The following is a 14,370-nucleotide window of genomic DNA, read 5'->3' as shown; positions in this document are numbered from 1 at the left end:
AAAGCAATCCTCTTAAAATGGCCTAATCAGACCATTAAGCCTATTAGGTAATTAACCTCCCCTGACTCCTCCAGGGAGTCCTCTCATCCATCATCTGGACCCCCCCCCCCCCCCTGCTCAATTCACTTTCCTTCTTCTCTCCTCACCCTCCTCTTTCTTGATGCAGCTTAGCCATGTATCCTAGGCTGGCCTCAAATTTATAATCCTCCTGCCTCAGTCATTCAAGTGTTGGAATGACAGGGTACACCACGACAACTACTCCCAGCTTCCTTTCTGAGGCTCAAAATTATCTATTGTCCCTGAAAGCTGGGACATCCACAGCTCACTCTGTCTGCCCCGTGTGCCCTCAAGCTTTAGCTGGGGAGTTCTGTATGGAGCAGGCAGACAATTTCAAATGTAGTGTGACTCTTACTACTACTGAAGCAGAGTGGTGGTGGTGCACGCCCTTCATCTCAGCACTCTGGAGGCAGAGGCAGGCGGGTTTCTGAGTTTGAGGCCAGCCTGGTCTACAGAGTGAGTTCCAGGACAGCCAGGTACACAGAGAGAAACCTTGTCTTAAAAAAACAACAACAAGCAAACAAAGAAAAGAAAAAAAAGGAAAAGGAAAAAGAAAAAGAAAAAAAAGCAAGAAGGAAAGGAAGGAAGGAAGAAGGAAAGAAAGGAAAAGAAAGAGAGAAAGAAAGAAAATAAATCTGGATAGCTTTGGATATGTCGTCCCACTTCTTTGGTCCTCAGTATCCTTACAGTAAAACTGGGGGAAACACTGCACTGACATCTACGGGAAATAATCACTCAAGGATGAACTGGGAAGTAGCTCGGATGTTCTGTGAATGTAGCATTTATACACACCATATGTCATTATAATCACTACAACCCACCGTTTGTTTGTTTTTGAGACTGGCTGTTCTGGAACTCACTATGTAAACCAGGCTGGTGTCCAACTCACAGAGATCCTTCTGCCTCTGCCTCTGGATTGCTGGGATCAGAGATGCGCACCACCAACCGCACTGGGACTTGTGTGTTTGTTGTTGTTGTTGAGACACATTGTCTCTATCTAGTTCAGGGAGGGCTTGAACTGCCGAGCCCCCTGCCTCAGCTGTCGAAGAGCTTGTACTAAAGTGCAGTTCCGTGCGTGGCATATCATGGGTGCTCTGGGCTCGGTGAGTGGAAACCAGTGCTTATGTTTTGGGGATTTTGTTGGGAGTTAGGAGAAAGAAGGGAAACTCTTATCCCTCATCATCTAGTCCCCGGGCTGCCCAGTGCTGTGCCCCACTTTATGGGAGAGGAACATTCTCTTTGAATTGTCTTTTAGCCCACCCTCTCTGTGAATGTATGTACATAGCACATCTGTGAATTACGTGCATAGCACATGAATAGGTCAGAGAATAATCTGTGGTGGCCAGTTCTTTCTCTCTACTTAGGTCATCACACATGGCAGTAAAGTGTCTTACCAGCTGAGCAATCTCACCTGTTAGTTCTCCCCTTTTTTCTTTTTGTGGTTCTATTGATTGGATTGAACTCAGAGCCTCCTACATAATAGACAAGTTCTCTACCACTGAGCCACACCCCCAGCCCCTCACTGGGGGATTCTAGGCAGGGGCTCTACCACTGAGCCACGCCCCCAGCCCCTCACTGGGGGATTCTAGGCAGGGGCTCTACCACTGAGCCACACCCCCAGCCTCTCACTGGGGGATTCTAGGCAGGGGCTCTACCACTGAGCCACGCCCCCAGCCCCTCACTGGGAGATTCTAGGTAGGGGCTCTACCACTGAGCCACGCCCTCAGCCCCCAGAATGGGTAGATTTGAAGCAAGTACTCTACCAGAGAGCTACATTTCCAGCTTTCTTTTTAGTTTTAGATTTTGAGATAAGATCTAAGTTACCCAGAATGACCTTTAACTCATGATCCTCTTTGCCTCAGTGTCCAGAGTGCCTAGAATTACAGGCCAGCACCCTCGCATCCTGTCTGGAGAAGGCCTTGTGACATGAGGTCAACCCCGTGCCTGATCTCCTGTCTGGAATCTCTTCCTTTATAGAGTGTTGTTATTGTATTTTGTTTGCTTCCCCTGACTCGTGTGTGTGTGTGTGTGTGTGTGTGTGTGTGTGTGTGTGTGCATGGATGCCATAGTGTCAGTGTGGCAGTCAGAGAAAAACTTTGGAGAGTTGATTCTTCTGTCTCTACTGTACAGGTCCCAGACAATGAACCCAGGTCATCAGACTTGATGGGAAGTATTCTTTAACTTGCTGATTCATCTCGCTAGCATTCTCCTGCCATGTACTTGATTTCTGCCCTACTATGTGCCCTTGAATGACATCTTTCCTTCTCTTTTTCTTCTTCCTTTCCTTTCTGCAACAAGCTCTCCCTGAACACCTGCTCAGTGACCGTACTTGCATTAGACAGTGGGGACATAGCCAAGTCCACACAGCCGGTACCTTTTCGCTTAAATTCCTTTTAAGACACATAAACACATTTATTTAAAGGGGGGAATTCTGGACTGGTGAGATGGCTCAAAAGATTTCAAGGCATGGCTGTCCATGTCCTGTATCCTAGCACTCAGGAAGCTGAAGTATTTGGAATGTCCAGCCCTGCCTGAATTGCAGTTTCTGTTTAAAAAACAAAAAACAAAAAACAAAAAACAAACAAACAAACAAACAAAACAAAGAGCAAAACAAAAAGACCAAAACCAACCACAGAAACCTGGGCTGTGGAGATGGTGCAGTGGGCATGGGTGCTTGCCTCCAAGCCTGACCATGGGAGTTCGGGCCCTCCATCCCTCAGAGTGGAAGAAGAGAACCAACTTCTCAAGCTGTTCTTTGATTTCTACTGTGCACCACAGCATGGATGTGCACGCACATTCAAACACACACACACACACACACACACACACACACACACACACACACACAGAGTGAACAACTAATTAACTAAATAAATATAATTAAAACAAACAACTGTGGTGGAAAGGAGACAGAAACCACACCTCTAATCCCAGGACTAGTGAGGCTTTAACAGGAAGATCAGGACTTTAAAACAAGCCTGGACTACAGAAAGAGCAGCGGGACAGCTCACCCAACATGAGGCTGTCTCTGAAAAGAAATGCAACCCCAAAGAAAGCCAAAGACAGTGAGCTTCTCTCAGATGTAGACTTGGGACTGGGGATGTAGCTCAATGGTAGTTTGCTTGTGTAGCATGCATGATGCCCTGAGTTGATCCCTAGGACTACATAACCTGGGCATGGTGGTACACATCTGTAAGGTCAGCATTTGGGATGTGGAGGCAGGAGGATCAGGAGTTCAAGGTCATGCCAGGCCACTTATAGAGCATAAGGAGAATGTAAACTACATAAGACCCTGTTTTTAAAAATATTTATCTATGTATCATATATGTATGTATGTATGCATGCATGTATGTATGTGTCATCATTCATTTATCCATCTATCCCTCCATCCATCCCTGTATCCTCTATGTATGACATGAAATCAGAAGGACCACTGGTATTGGGGAAGGAAGGGAGGGACCAGGGAGGGTAATTGAGGGGAAGCATGAACAAAGTACCATGATATACTTACAAAAATGTCATAATGAGGGGCCAGCAAGATAAGATTGCCACCAATCCTACACCTTGAGATTGACCCCTGAGATCCACATGGTAGAAGGAGGGAACCGCTATTCTCTGACCACATGTGTGCTGTGGTACATATAACCACACACATTCAAGTATGCAGGCACACAGACACACACACACACACACACACACTGAATGACTACATACAATTTAAAATGTTAAAAAAAAAAAACCTCATTGTTTTACACACCAAAAAAAAAAAAAAAAAAAAAAAAAAAAAAAAAAAAAAAAGAACTGAAAGAAAACAACCTCCTGCCCCAAAAAAGTGGTGATGAGATTTAAAAACCATTGCCAGTAATTATAACTTGGCAGGTGTATCAATGTAAATTTGAGATAGTCAAGAAGAAAACAACAGGCATGGGTGACCAGGCCTCCTGCCTGTAGAAACTCAAATCTCTTAACTCCTGGAGTCCCTACTGTGCTCTATCTGTTGTCTGTTCTTTATAGAACCTTCCACCTATCTTCCTGCCTGGGGCATGTCACACCACGGAACCCCACCTCTTTTGGGAGGAAGCCAGACCTGTTCCCTATAGCAAAGGCAGAGACATTGACCTTAGCTGAACCTGGAATCTCCAGACTTTCCCTGTCTCAATAGCTAACATCAAATTTTCTGTGCCCGTGAGGAAGAGAGCCCAGAGGCCAGAACTCACACTTGTCCACTCCCAGCCCACTCTTAGTAGCTCCTTTGGGGTTCCCGCAGCTCCCAGTAATAGTGTCAGAGAAGTCCATGAAGAAAGCTACCATGTCCCTCTTGCCTGTCTCCCCCAGGGCTGCAATATTAAGTATGTCCATCTCAAGGTGAAGCTGGGTTGGCTGACTCCTTCTTACTATGCCCCTGGCCAACTGTTCCTTTTATGCTTGTCTCTCTTGACGAGGGACACTCAGCCAGTGCCCTGCCTTACACATAAGGCTTTCTTTACCCAAGGGATCTGGACCCTCAAGGTAAGAATGGGACAGTGTCCCAGAGTCCTGTAAGGTGGCTTAGTTTTCTGGGGATCAGCAGTGATAAAATTAGAGCCCAGCCTGTCACAGTGGCACATATCTGTAATCCCACTACTCAAGAGGTAGAGGCAGGAGGCATGTTTCAAGTTCACAGTCAGCCTGGGCTACATAGCAAAACTCTTGTCTTACTACAAAACAAAACACCACACACACAGACAGGCACATGCACACACACATGCACGTGCACACACACATGCACGTGCACACACACAAGCCAAATAACATTTAGGACTGGAGAAACAGCTCAGTGGTTAAAGGTTATTTGCCGTGAAACCATGGGAACCTGAGTCTGGATTCTAGCACCTATACAAAAGGTCTTACTTTCAAGTGTGCCTTTAACCCAGTGCTGCGCTGGGTGGAGACGGGAGGCTTGCTAGGTTTGCTGTCAGCCTCACCAAAAATAAGTGAGATCCACATTTAAGTAGAGACCTCAACTCAAAGGAATAAGACACAAACTGATAGCAGAGGACATCGAAGATCTTCCTCTGGCTTCCATGCATACACATGGGTGCACATACACACATGCATGCACAGACACACCAAGCATGTGTACACACGCATGCATGTATACACACATACAACGCATGCATGCACAGACACGTGTGCACACCACACACGGACACACACACACAGATGTACATACACAAACACACACATGCACACACATGCAAATACACAAATGCATGGACACATCACACACACACACACACACACACACATGCACACCTATGCACATACTCGCATGCACACAGGGTCAAAGAGGCACCCATCTTGGAGAGGTTGCTTTTTCCCTCTACCGTGCCTAGAGAAAACCAAAGTTGGGGTTTCATTCTTATGGTGCTTATTCCTGTGGGAGTTTGGACAAAAAAGTTGACATGTTACAGGAAAGCAAGTGGAGGCCAGGGTATGGGATTGAGAATGTTATTGGCAGCATGGGGCATGTTACTGGGGAAAGCCACAAGACATGGAGGGTGTGGTGTGGTAGCATGTGCTGGGGAAGGGTGGGACGTCAGGCATTTGGGGTCCCTCCATGAATGATCATATGTCAGTCTGTGCAGAAAAGCAGCCTATCTGGACTGTGTTTGTTCAGGGCAACATTCTGAAGGTGTGATGCTGTTACAGAGACTGAGAGACTGGTACACAGTGGGCCTGGAGATGTAGCACAGGGGTAGAGCACTTGCCTAGCATATGTGAGGTGCTGGGTTCAATTCCCTAGCATTCCAAAATAGAGGAAGAAAGGAGGGGGGAAAGGTGAGGCTGCCAGGATGGCTACCAAATGAAGGTACCTGTCACCAAATCCCATGACCTGAGTTTGATGCCTGGGACCCACAATGTGGAAGAAGAGAACCAGTTTCTCCAAGCTGACCTGACATGCCCTCCGCCTGAATGAATAAATGTAATATGATTGTAAACAAACCAAACCAAACAAAAGTCAAGGGTAAAGCCCCCTTAGGGCAACTCTCTCTTAAATGTCCAAAACAAAAACAAACACAAAACAAAACCCCAAACCTGGGATTGAAGAGATAGCAAGCCAGTTAATAGCACATACCAAGTAACTCCAGGTCCAGCAGAGTCCCACACCTCTCCCCTCTAAGGGCATCCACACATATGAACGCAAGCACCATACACACACACCATTTAAAATAATAGAAATAATTTTTAAAAAAGGATTAGTCAACCAGGCCATGGTGGCTCTTGCATTTAATCTCAGCCCTTGGGAAGCAGAAGCAGGGCAGGTGAATCACTGAGTTCAAGGGTAGCCTGGTCTACAGAGTGAGTTCCAGGACAGTCAGGGTTACACAGAGAGACCCCGTCTCAAAACAACCCCCCCCAAAAAAAACCCAAAAATAAATAAAATAAAAATGGATTACTTTTCTAGATTCTTGGTGACTGACTTAGGACTTACAATGGGGAAGGGAGATGGCCCATCAGTGATGGTGTATGCCAGCAACGGGCTGGAGTTTGGGTCTCCAGAACCCATGGATCTCCCATGGATGCCAGGAGGGGTTTCCAGCATGGGTTACCATGTCGAGGTCTCTCAAGGAATCTCAGTAACTAGACAGAACCACCCAGACTGGTCAATTTATCCAGAGCAGAAACTTACTGTCGCCATTGTCCAGAGAGGAGATTGAGGCTCAGTAAATGAGGACCATTTACTGTCCCCATTTTCCAGAGGGAAGACTGAGGCTTGGACCTTTGGCATCACTTGCTGAGGGTACCGTGCTAAACACATGGCATCGATATGCTCTGAACCTTGCAAGGTTTTCTTCTTCAACCCCCCTCCCCTTTTTTAAACGTGTGTAAGTGCTTTGCTTAAGCACAGTGTGCACAGACATACACATAAGCAAAACCCTCAGAGACTTAAAATAAGTATTAAAGCAATGTTGCCAACATGATATGTGTACTGCATGTGTGCCTAGCGCCCAGGACGCAGAAGAAGGCATTGGGTCCCTGGAACTGTAGTTACAATCAGTTGTGAGCCACTGTGTAGGTGCTGAGAATTGAACCAGGGTCCTCTGTAAGAATGCTTGTGCCTAACTGCTGAGCCATCTCTCCAGCCTCATTGCTCCAGGGCTCTTGTCCTGGTGACCTTTTCTTCGTGTTGTGGGTAAGGGCTACTGGGGTTGAGACTTATGTGGAGAGCTCCTTGGGTGTGAGGTACGCCTTTGCCTGCAGGTGGTAAGGCAGTAGAGGTGGGAATACAGGGAATATTTTGGTCTGCACTATAGATACCACTCCTTTACATTTATTTTCATTATTGTGTGTGTGCATGATGCATGTGTGGGTTCATGTGCCATGAGGACAGTTCTGAGTAGGTGGCTCTCTCCTCTCACCTTTACGTGGGATCCCAGCCACATGACCAGGCTTACTGCAGCAAGCACCTGTTCTAGCTGATCCACCTTGAGGCTCTCCTGGGGACATTCTTAAGTTTACCAGACAGGTTTTCTCCCCAGACCTTGGTACTGGGTATGGAACTCAGTGCCTTGTACACACTGGACAAGTATTTGATTGTTGAGCTATAACTCAACCCTTCACAGGGCGTGGGAGGATTCTAGGCGGGGCTCTACCACTGAGCCACGCCCCCAGCCCCTCACTGGGGGATTCTAGGCAGGGGCTCTACCACTGAGGCACGCCCCCAGCCCCTCACTGGGGGATTCTAGGCAGGGGCTCTACCACTGAGCCACGCCCCCAGCCCCTCACTGGGGGATTCTAGGCAGGGGCTCTACCACTGAGCCACGCCCCCAGCCCCTCACTGGGAATTCTAGGCAGGGGCTCTACCACTGAGCCACGCCCCCAGCCCCTCACTGGGGGATTCTAGGCAGGGGCTCTACCACTGAGGCACGCCCCCAGCCCCTCACTGGGGGATTCTAGGCAGGGGCTCTACCACTGAGCCACGCCCCCAGCCCCTCACTGGGGATTCTAGGCAGGGGCTCTGCCACTGAGCCACACCCCCAGCCCCTCACTGGGGGATTCTAGGCAGGGGCTTTACCACTGAGCCATGCCCCAGCCCCTCACTGGTATATTTTAGGCCAGGCCCCCACTAGGGAATTCTAGACAAAGGCTCACAAGCTGAACTACATCCCCAGCCTTGTTTTTTATTTGTTCATTCATTTTATTTACTTATCATTATATTTTGAGACAGGGTCTGGCTATGTAGTCCAGGATGGCCTTGAACTTCCAATCATCCTATCTTAGCCTCCCCATAGCTGGGATTACATGTCGTTTCTTTTATTTCTTCAAATAACTCCCTGAGTTGGATTTTCTCCCAGTCTCTTCACTGGAATCCTCTTGCCCTGAATATTTCTTTTACCTCCCAATGGCACCTGTCAGCCAAGTGTCCAGATACCAACCAGAGCAATCCCTACCATCTCCTGTTCTTCCACTGCCCCTGAGAACAAGGAGGAGGGCAAGAGTTGGGTTTGTATGCATTGCTCTCACTTATGAGGCCCTCACCACTCCGAACCTCAGAGTCCTCCTCTCAACAGGGCATTCACCATAGACTCTGTCCACACAGCGGAGCCAGCCTCCGAGTTCAAATCCTGCTTTCTCTTAGCTGAATGATCATGCCCAAGTTTCCAATTCTCTCCGTGCTTCAGTCGTTCATTTGAAAGAAGGTTAACAGAATTGGAAGTACTCAGTGACCCATGTTCAGTACTTCCCATAATCGTTCCCCGCACCATAAATGTTAGCTATTATTATAATTTATTGTTTGGGTTTTTTTTTCTTCGTAGCACATTGGGAGGAGATGCAATTGCATGTCAGGCATTAAGCATTGATATTGCCAGCCATTATGACATTATCAATGTAGTTATTGTCATGTCTGTATTGGGAAGCTGGGGACACAGAAGCTTGGAAAGGGCCAGGGGTTGATCAAGTTCCCACAGCCACCACTGAAAGGAACCAGAAAATTTGAGATCAAAGTCATTAACACTTGCCCTGCTCCAGACTATCCCTCTCAACAGAGGACTGTCCTTTTGTATCTCTTGGCCTGTTCCCCCATACATGGTTTGGAGGTGGGGAAGGGTCTGCAGTTATGGTCCCAAAAGACTCCCCTTAGTTTCGACAATGTAGAAGGAAACATTGAAATCCCAGTGGACCAACCAGTCCAGGGTTCAATAAATTCTGGACCTGCCACTTAGAAGCCTTTGACCTTGGGCAAGCTGTTTCATCTCGAAGAGCCTCAGTTTCCCTCACTGGTAGAAACGCACCTCAAATAATCTCTTCCGAGGACTGTATTGAGAAATTCACCCAGATCTCAGAGCCTGCCTGGTGGTAGGAAGTGCCCCAAGGCAGCACTGGAAGGAGCTTCCTCAGCAGCCACTTGCTAGGACTGCCGCCTGCCTGGCCGACTCTGGGTCCCTGATCCTCACTGGGACTGGCAACAGCAGCAGGGCAGGAAGGAAGAAAGGAAGTCGGCTTTAGACATTTTCATGAGTGTGCTGGGGGTGGGTGCAGGAAGACAGACAGGAAATTCTCTTCCACCCCTCCCCCAACTTCCCTTTCCTTCAATTTCTGCTGAGCACCCTCCCATGGAGCAAAGGGAACTTGGGATCCTGTCCCACCTGGCTTGAGGTGAGGGGTAAGAGAAAGAAGTGGGAGCTTGTGTATATGCCAGGTTGGTGGGAGGTGGGCATCTGATGGCCACCCCGCCAGGCTGGAGGAGGGATATGGATGGAGATACACACACACACACACACACACACACACACACACACACACATACATGCATATATATGCTGTTTGTTCAAGACAAGATGAAGAGGGGATTTTGAACAGGGTGATCATGAGGGAGAACCTGTATGTTTTGGGGTCTCCTTCTTATCAGAGACCCAGAGCGCTCTGAGGATGTTTTTTCTCCCATGCCCTACTTGTTCCCTGCACCCCTAAAATCCAGGGTAGTAAGTGGAGTCCCGTGCTTAGCTTGGCTTTTTCTGCTATGCACACCTCTCCCGATGACACACGTAGAGGGTCCGTTTTGTGCAGCCTACATATCTCTGAGGCATCTAACACTGGGCTGCCTCACACACGTGTGCACACGCCTATGTCCTGCGCTCTCATACACCCTGTATCTCCCGACATCTTAGTGTGACACACCCAGCTATTCCACCCAGAGCTCCCTGTGTTATACACATCTACACACATTTGGGTGTCACACATTTCCATGCTCCAGGGTAAGCATAAGTCCCTCGGTCGCTTGGAACTCCATTTTTTTTTTTTTTTTTTTTTTTTTTTTTTGGTTTCCTTGGGAACACACCCTCAATGGGTTTCACTGAACCACAAGCCCCAGCTCTCCCTTTTCATTCCCCCATCCCTCCAGTTACACACCCCCCTCTGATGTCACTGTTGCACACCTCCATGTGTCACACCCAGCCTCTCTAGAGTCACACCTACACCCTTTTCCATGTCACATCCTAGTACAAGCTTCTCCTGGTCCCACTCCATCCTATACACAGCGGTGTCCCCCACACAACCTCTTTCCCCGATCCACACATATCCTCATGGTTCACACCCAGACTCCATCCTTTCTGCCTCCCTACACACCCCTCTCACTCATGTGTCACAGGACAAGAGTCCCCTCTGGAGTGACAAGCACACACCTTCCCTTGGAGGGTCTCACATCCATCTCTCTTTTACACACATACTCACACCCCCTACCCTGTCACATCCATGGTACCTTAATGTCCCATATCCAGGCCCTACAGGACCCAGCACGGATACACACCTGTCCTAGCCTTCCATCTCTTTCCCTTCCAGTTTTACACACCCACCCTTTCTTCCACGTCACCCAACACACCCACCCAGCCTGTCCCCATGCACGGTCCTGCATACTGTCCACACCCGCCCCTTTCCGGGACAACCCTTGTTCAGGACATCCCCAGGGAGTGAGGCTCAGAAGCTCTCGGTCCACAGGCCTGACTCTACTTCCCCTCCCCCAACAGGGACACGCAAGCCCGAGGGAACACCCCTGCCCCGAAAGGGTCACATCACACACCCCTCAAGGACACACTGGCCCAGAAGGGACCCACGCCCCACATCCTCGGCTCCCTCATACACCACAAGGACACTTACCACCCCCTCCCCCCCAGCCCCTCTCGTCGCAGACAAAGCTCTCAGCCCCCGGAGCCTCGGCGACAAGAGAAAGGGGTCCGTCCGGGTCCCCATCTCCTCGCGGAGGGGTGCCCCTCCCCTCTCTGGAGCACTTGCACCTGCCAGCCAGGGATGGGGGGGTGATGGAGGACTGCGATGCCCCCTTCGGCGCGCGATCCCCCCCCCCACGTCCCACGCCGCGGTCCCTCAGCTTTGCCTCACCTCCCGTGTTGCTGCGCTTGGTGCAGACCACCTCGGGGGGCGTCTCGAGGGGTCTCTTGCGGGAATCCGGGGCCTCGGGCTCCATGGGGGGGGCCTGGGGCGGCGGCTGCTGCTGCTGCGGCGGCTGCGGCGGCGGCGGCGGCTGCTGTGGCGGCGGCGACGGCTGCTGGGGAGGCTGGGGCTGCGGCGGCGGCGGCGGCGGCGGGGGCGGCGGCGGCTGCGGGGCCGCGGAGGCCGTGAAGAGGCCGTGCACCGCGCCGGCGGCCATCATCCTCATGGTGGGGGGGCGGAGGAGGGGGAGGGGAGGGAGGGGGAGGGGAGGGGGCGGCAAGGAGGGGGAGGGGAGCGGCGGGGAGGGAAGCGGGAGGGGGCTGGGGGGGGAAAGCGCTGACAGAGCTGGAGGACGGAGGGGAGCAGGGTGGAGAGGGTATGGGGGGTGGTCTGGGATGGAGAACTGAGGGGTGGGGTCCTGGTCTCTCAAAGATCACCGAAGCCGGGCACTTGGCTGAGCCAGTGGGGTGCAGAGGTGTAGACAGGGCACCCTCTCTGTACCCTTTCTTGGGAGCTCCCCACAGATGCGAGGGGCCGAGCCCCCCTCCCAAGGCCCTGCTCAGGGCGGGGGGCCGGAGATAAGAAGCTGAGGCGGCCGCTAGTGGGGGCCCGGGGGGCGGCGGGCGAGGGCAGCAGCGGAGACGGGGCTGGTGGTGGTTGCTGGCCCGAGCATCTTCTCAGCTAGGCTCCTACAGCGTCCTGGCCCCTCCCACCCGCGCAAGGTCACGCCCATGGCAGGCAAGGCCACGCCCCTCGGCGCCCTCATTGGTTCACCCTTGAAGCCTGGGCCACAGTCTCCGGGTTGGCCACACCCATCACGCTTGGAAGCTAGAGACCTGACTAACCCCCCCTGCAGGGTATAATAAGGACCGCGAGGCTCCTCCACGCCTTCCTTCCTTACCCTTCACCCTTTTATTTGCGGAGGGGCGGGGCTGGACAGAGTGTAATGTAGCCCAAGCTGGCTTTGAACTCACTATGTAGCTCAGGCTAGCTTTGACCTCCTGATTCTCCTGCCTCCATCCCCGCAAGCGCTGGGATTAGAGGGATGTGTATGATACCTCTAGCTACCTTTTGCTTCTAATGAGCATTACCTGTGCACTTGCCATGTGCCAGGAGTGGCTCTAAGAGATTCTTACTTGAATCCCACAGAGGAAAAGCGATGGGATATTCTTTTAGTATTCTGTCTTACAGATGAGGACACTGAACCTTAGGGACCCGAAAGAGCCAATCGTGGGCACTCACTCATGTATCCCACTACTTGACAGGACGAGGCAGGAGAATTGCCTTGAATTTGAGGACAAGCTAGGCTACAATGTAAGACCCTTTGTTTAAAAACAACCAACCAAAGCAACAAGAAACAAAACAAAACAAAACAAAACAAAAAAAACAAAAGAGAAAAGAAAAGGAAACAATGGCTAGGGGTCAAAATAAGAACTGTCTCTTCATGTCATCTGACTGTCAGCAAGGAAATTCCCCCTTTGCATGGTCCATCTCTCCATGAAGAGTGGACCTAAGGCTGCTGTCGGGCTTCCGAGACCGAAATCAAGTTAAAGCAAGTGACTGTCACAGAAGCCTGACTGGAGCTAGGTCCTATCAGCAGTACTGACGGCCCACCCACTGAGTGACAGATACTGCCCTAGACCCTGGGACACAGCATGGAACAAAACAGCCTTAGTGCTTTGTACAGTATTATCATGCTGGCCACTCATTAGAAGATTCTGATTTTTCAGATGACAGAATGGAGGCTGCAGAGAGGCTTTTCCAAGGGCACATGGCTAGACGGAGAGAAAACTGGGATTTGGACAGAGGACAAGTCTAATTCCAGAGCCTGAAGCCATAGGAGGTTCTTCTTGGAGTGGGTTGTTGCCAATATTCTGTGTTCTCAGATATATGTGTTTTCTGCTCCCTGGATTTCTGGTCCCCAAGGCTTCCTTTCTTTTTAGCTTGGTCAGAGGCAAGTTTAGCCCAGAGGGGTCCAGGAAGGGGTAACTGTGGCAGCTGGGGGGTAGGGGGGAGTCTGTGGCACTGGGATCGCCTCCATCCCACCTGCCCCTCCCATGCTATGCTCTCAGGTCTCCAGGACAGTAGAGGCAGCAGATGGCCTGGGGTGGATGAGGTGGACGCCCATCTGTCCCCTCCCCCCATTGTCCCTTCAGCCAAGGGGGATGGGAGGGGGTTGTGGTCCACTGCAGTCTGGATCCTCCCCCTCTATCTTCCTGGAGGGAGCTGAGGAGCTGGTTGCCATGGAGACGGAGAAGAGGCAAGAGGGGATGCAGCGAAATACTGAGGTTGGGCTGAGATCCACACCTTAGGACCTTAGCCTCTCACAGACCCACACTATACAGGTGCCATCTCCCAACATCCTCAGAGCTGAATGTGAGGCTCCCCACTAAAATATATCCTTAGTCACACAGGGCACATGCTTCACACTGATTCAGAAAGACTGACCAGAGAGGACCACTGAAACATGTCTGTACACACACACACCTCTAATGCACACTCAGTCATTCAGACCAAAACCACAGGACAAGCTCCCACGCACAAATACATAGATGTGTATTTAATATCAAAGCGGGGACAGCTAATATCCAAATTTGTCTCATGTAGGCGTATTCAGACTCACCGTTCCAAATTTTTCCCCCAACCCCCACCTCAGAAGTTACACATATGTGATAAAAGCCACAAGAAACATACAACCTCGCTTACATAAGACATACGTGTCTGCCATGGGGAGTCTAAACTGAATGGCCTTTCTTATAGCTTAACATAAGCTGGGTGCTGTGTACATCTAGATTCAGGACCAGCAAAGTCTGGCATACACAATGACTGGACCTCAAGGACCACTCACCAACAAGTACAAACAGCACACTTGGGCGGCTGTGT

The 14,370-nt window shown here is 50.5% G+C and overlaps 1 protein-coding gene across 1 annotated transcript in view; it reads right to left on the bottom strand.

Moving 5' to 3' along the window:
* Nova2 (NOVA alternative splicing regulator 2) overlaps window positions 1-11,628 on the bottom strand; it is a 36,884-nt gene extending 25,256 nt beyond the window's left edge. Inside the window, exon 1 of the mRNA XM_034489367.2 lies at window positions 11,437-11,628. Within this exon, the coding sequence (XP_034345258.2) occupies window positions 11,437-11,521 (85 nt within the window). The 5' untranslated portion in view covers window positions 11,522-11,628. The remainder of the gene's footprint in view (window positions 1-11,436) is intronic.
* Window positions 11,629-14,370: the final 2,742 nt, after the last annotated feature.

Source organism: Arvicanthis niloticus, chromosome 1 (genome assembly GCF_011762505.2).
Source record: "Arvicanthis niloticus isolate mArvNil1 chromosome 1, mArvNil1.pat.X, whole genome shotgun sequence".
Taxonomy (NCBI): domain Eukaryota; kingdom Metazoa; phylum Chordata; class Mammalia; order Rodentia; family Muridae; genus Arvicanthis; species Arvicanthis niloticus.
Note: the sequence above shows the minus strand (reverse complement) of the source record. Positions and strands in the feature narration are given on the sequence as shown.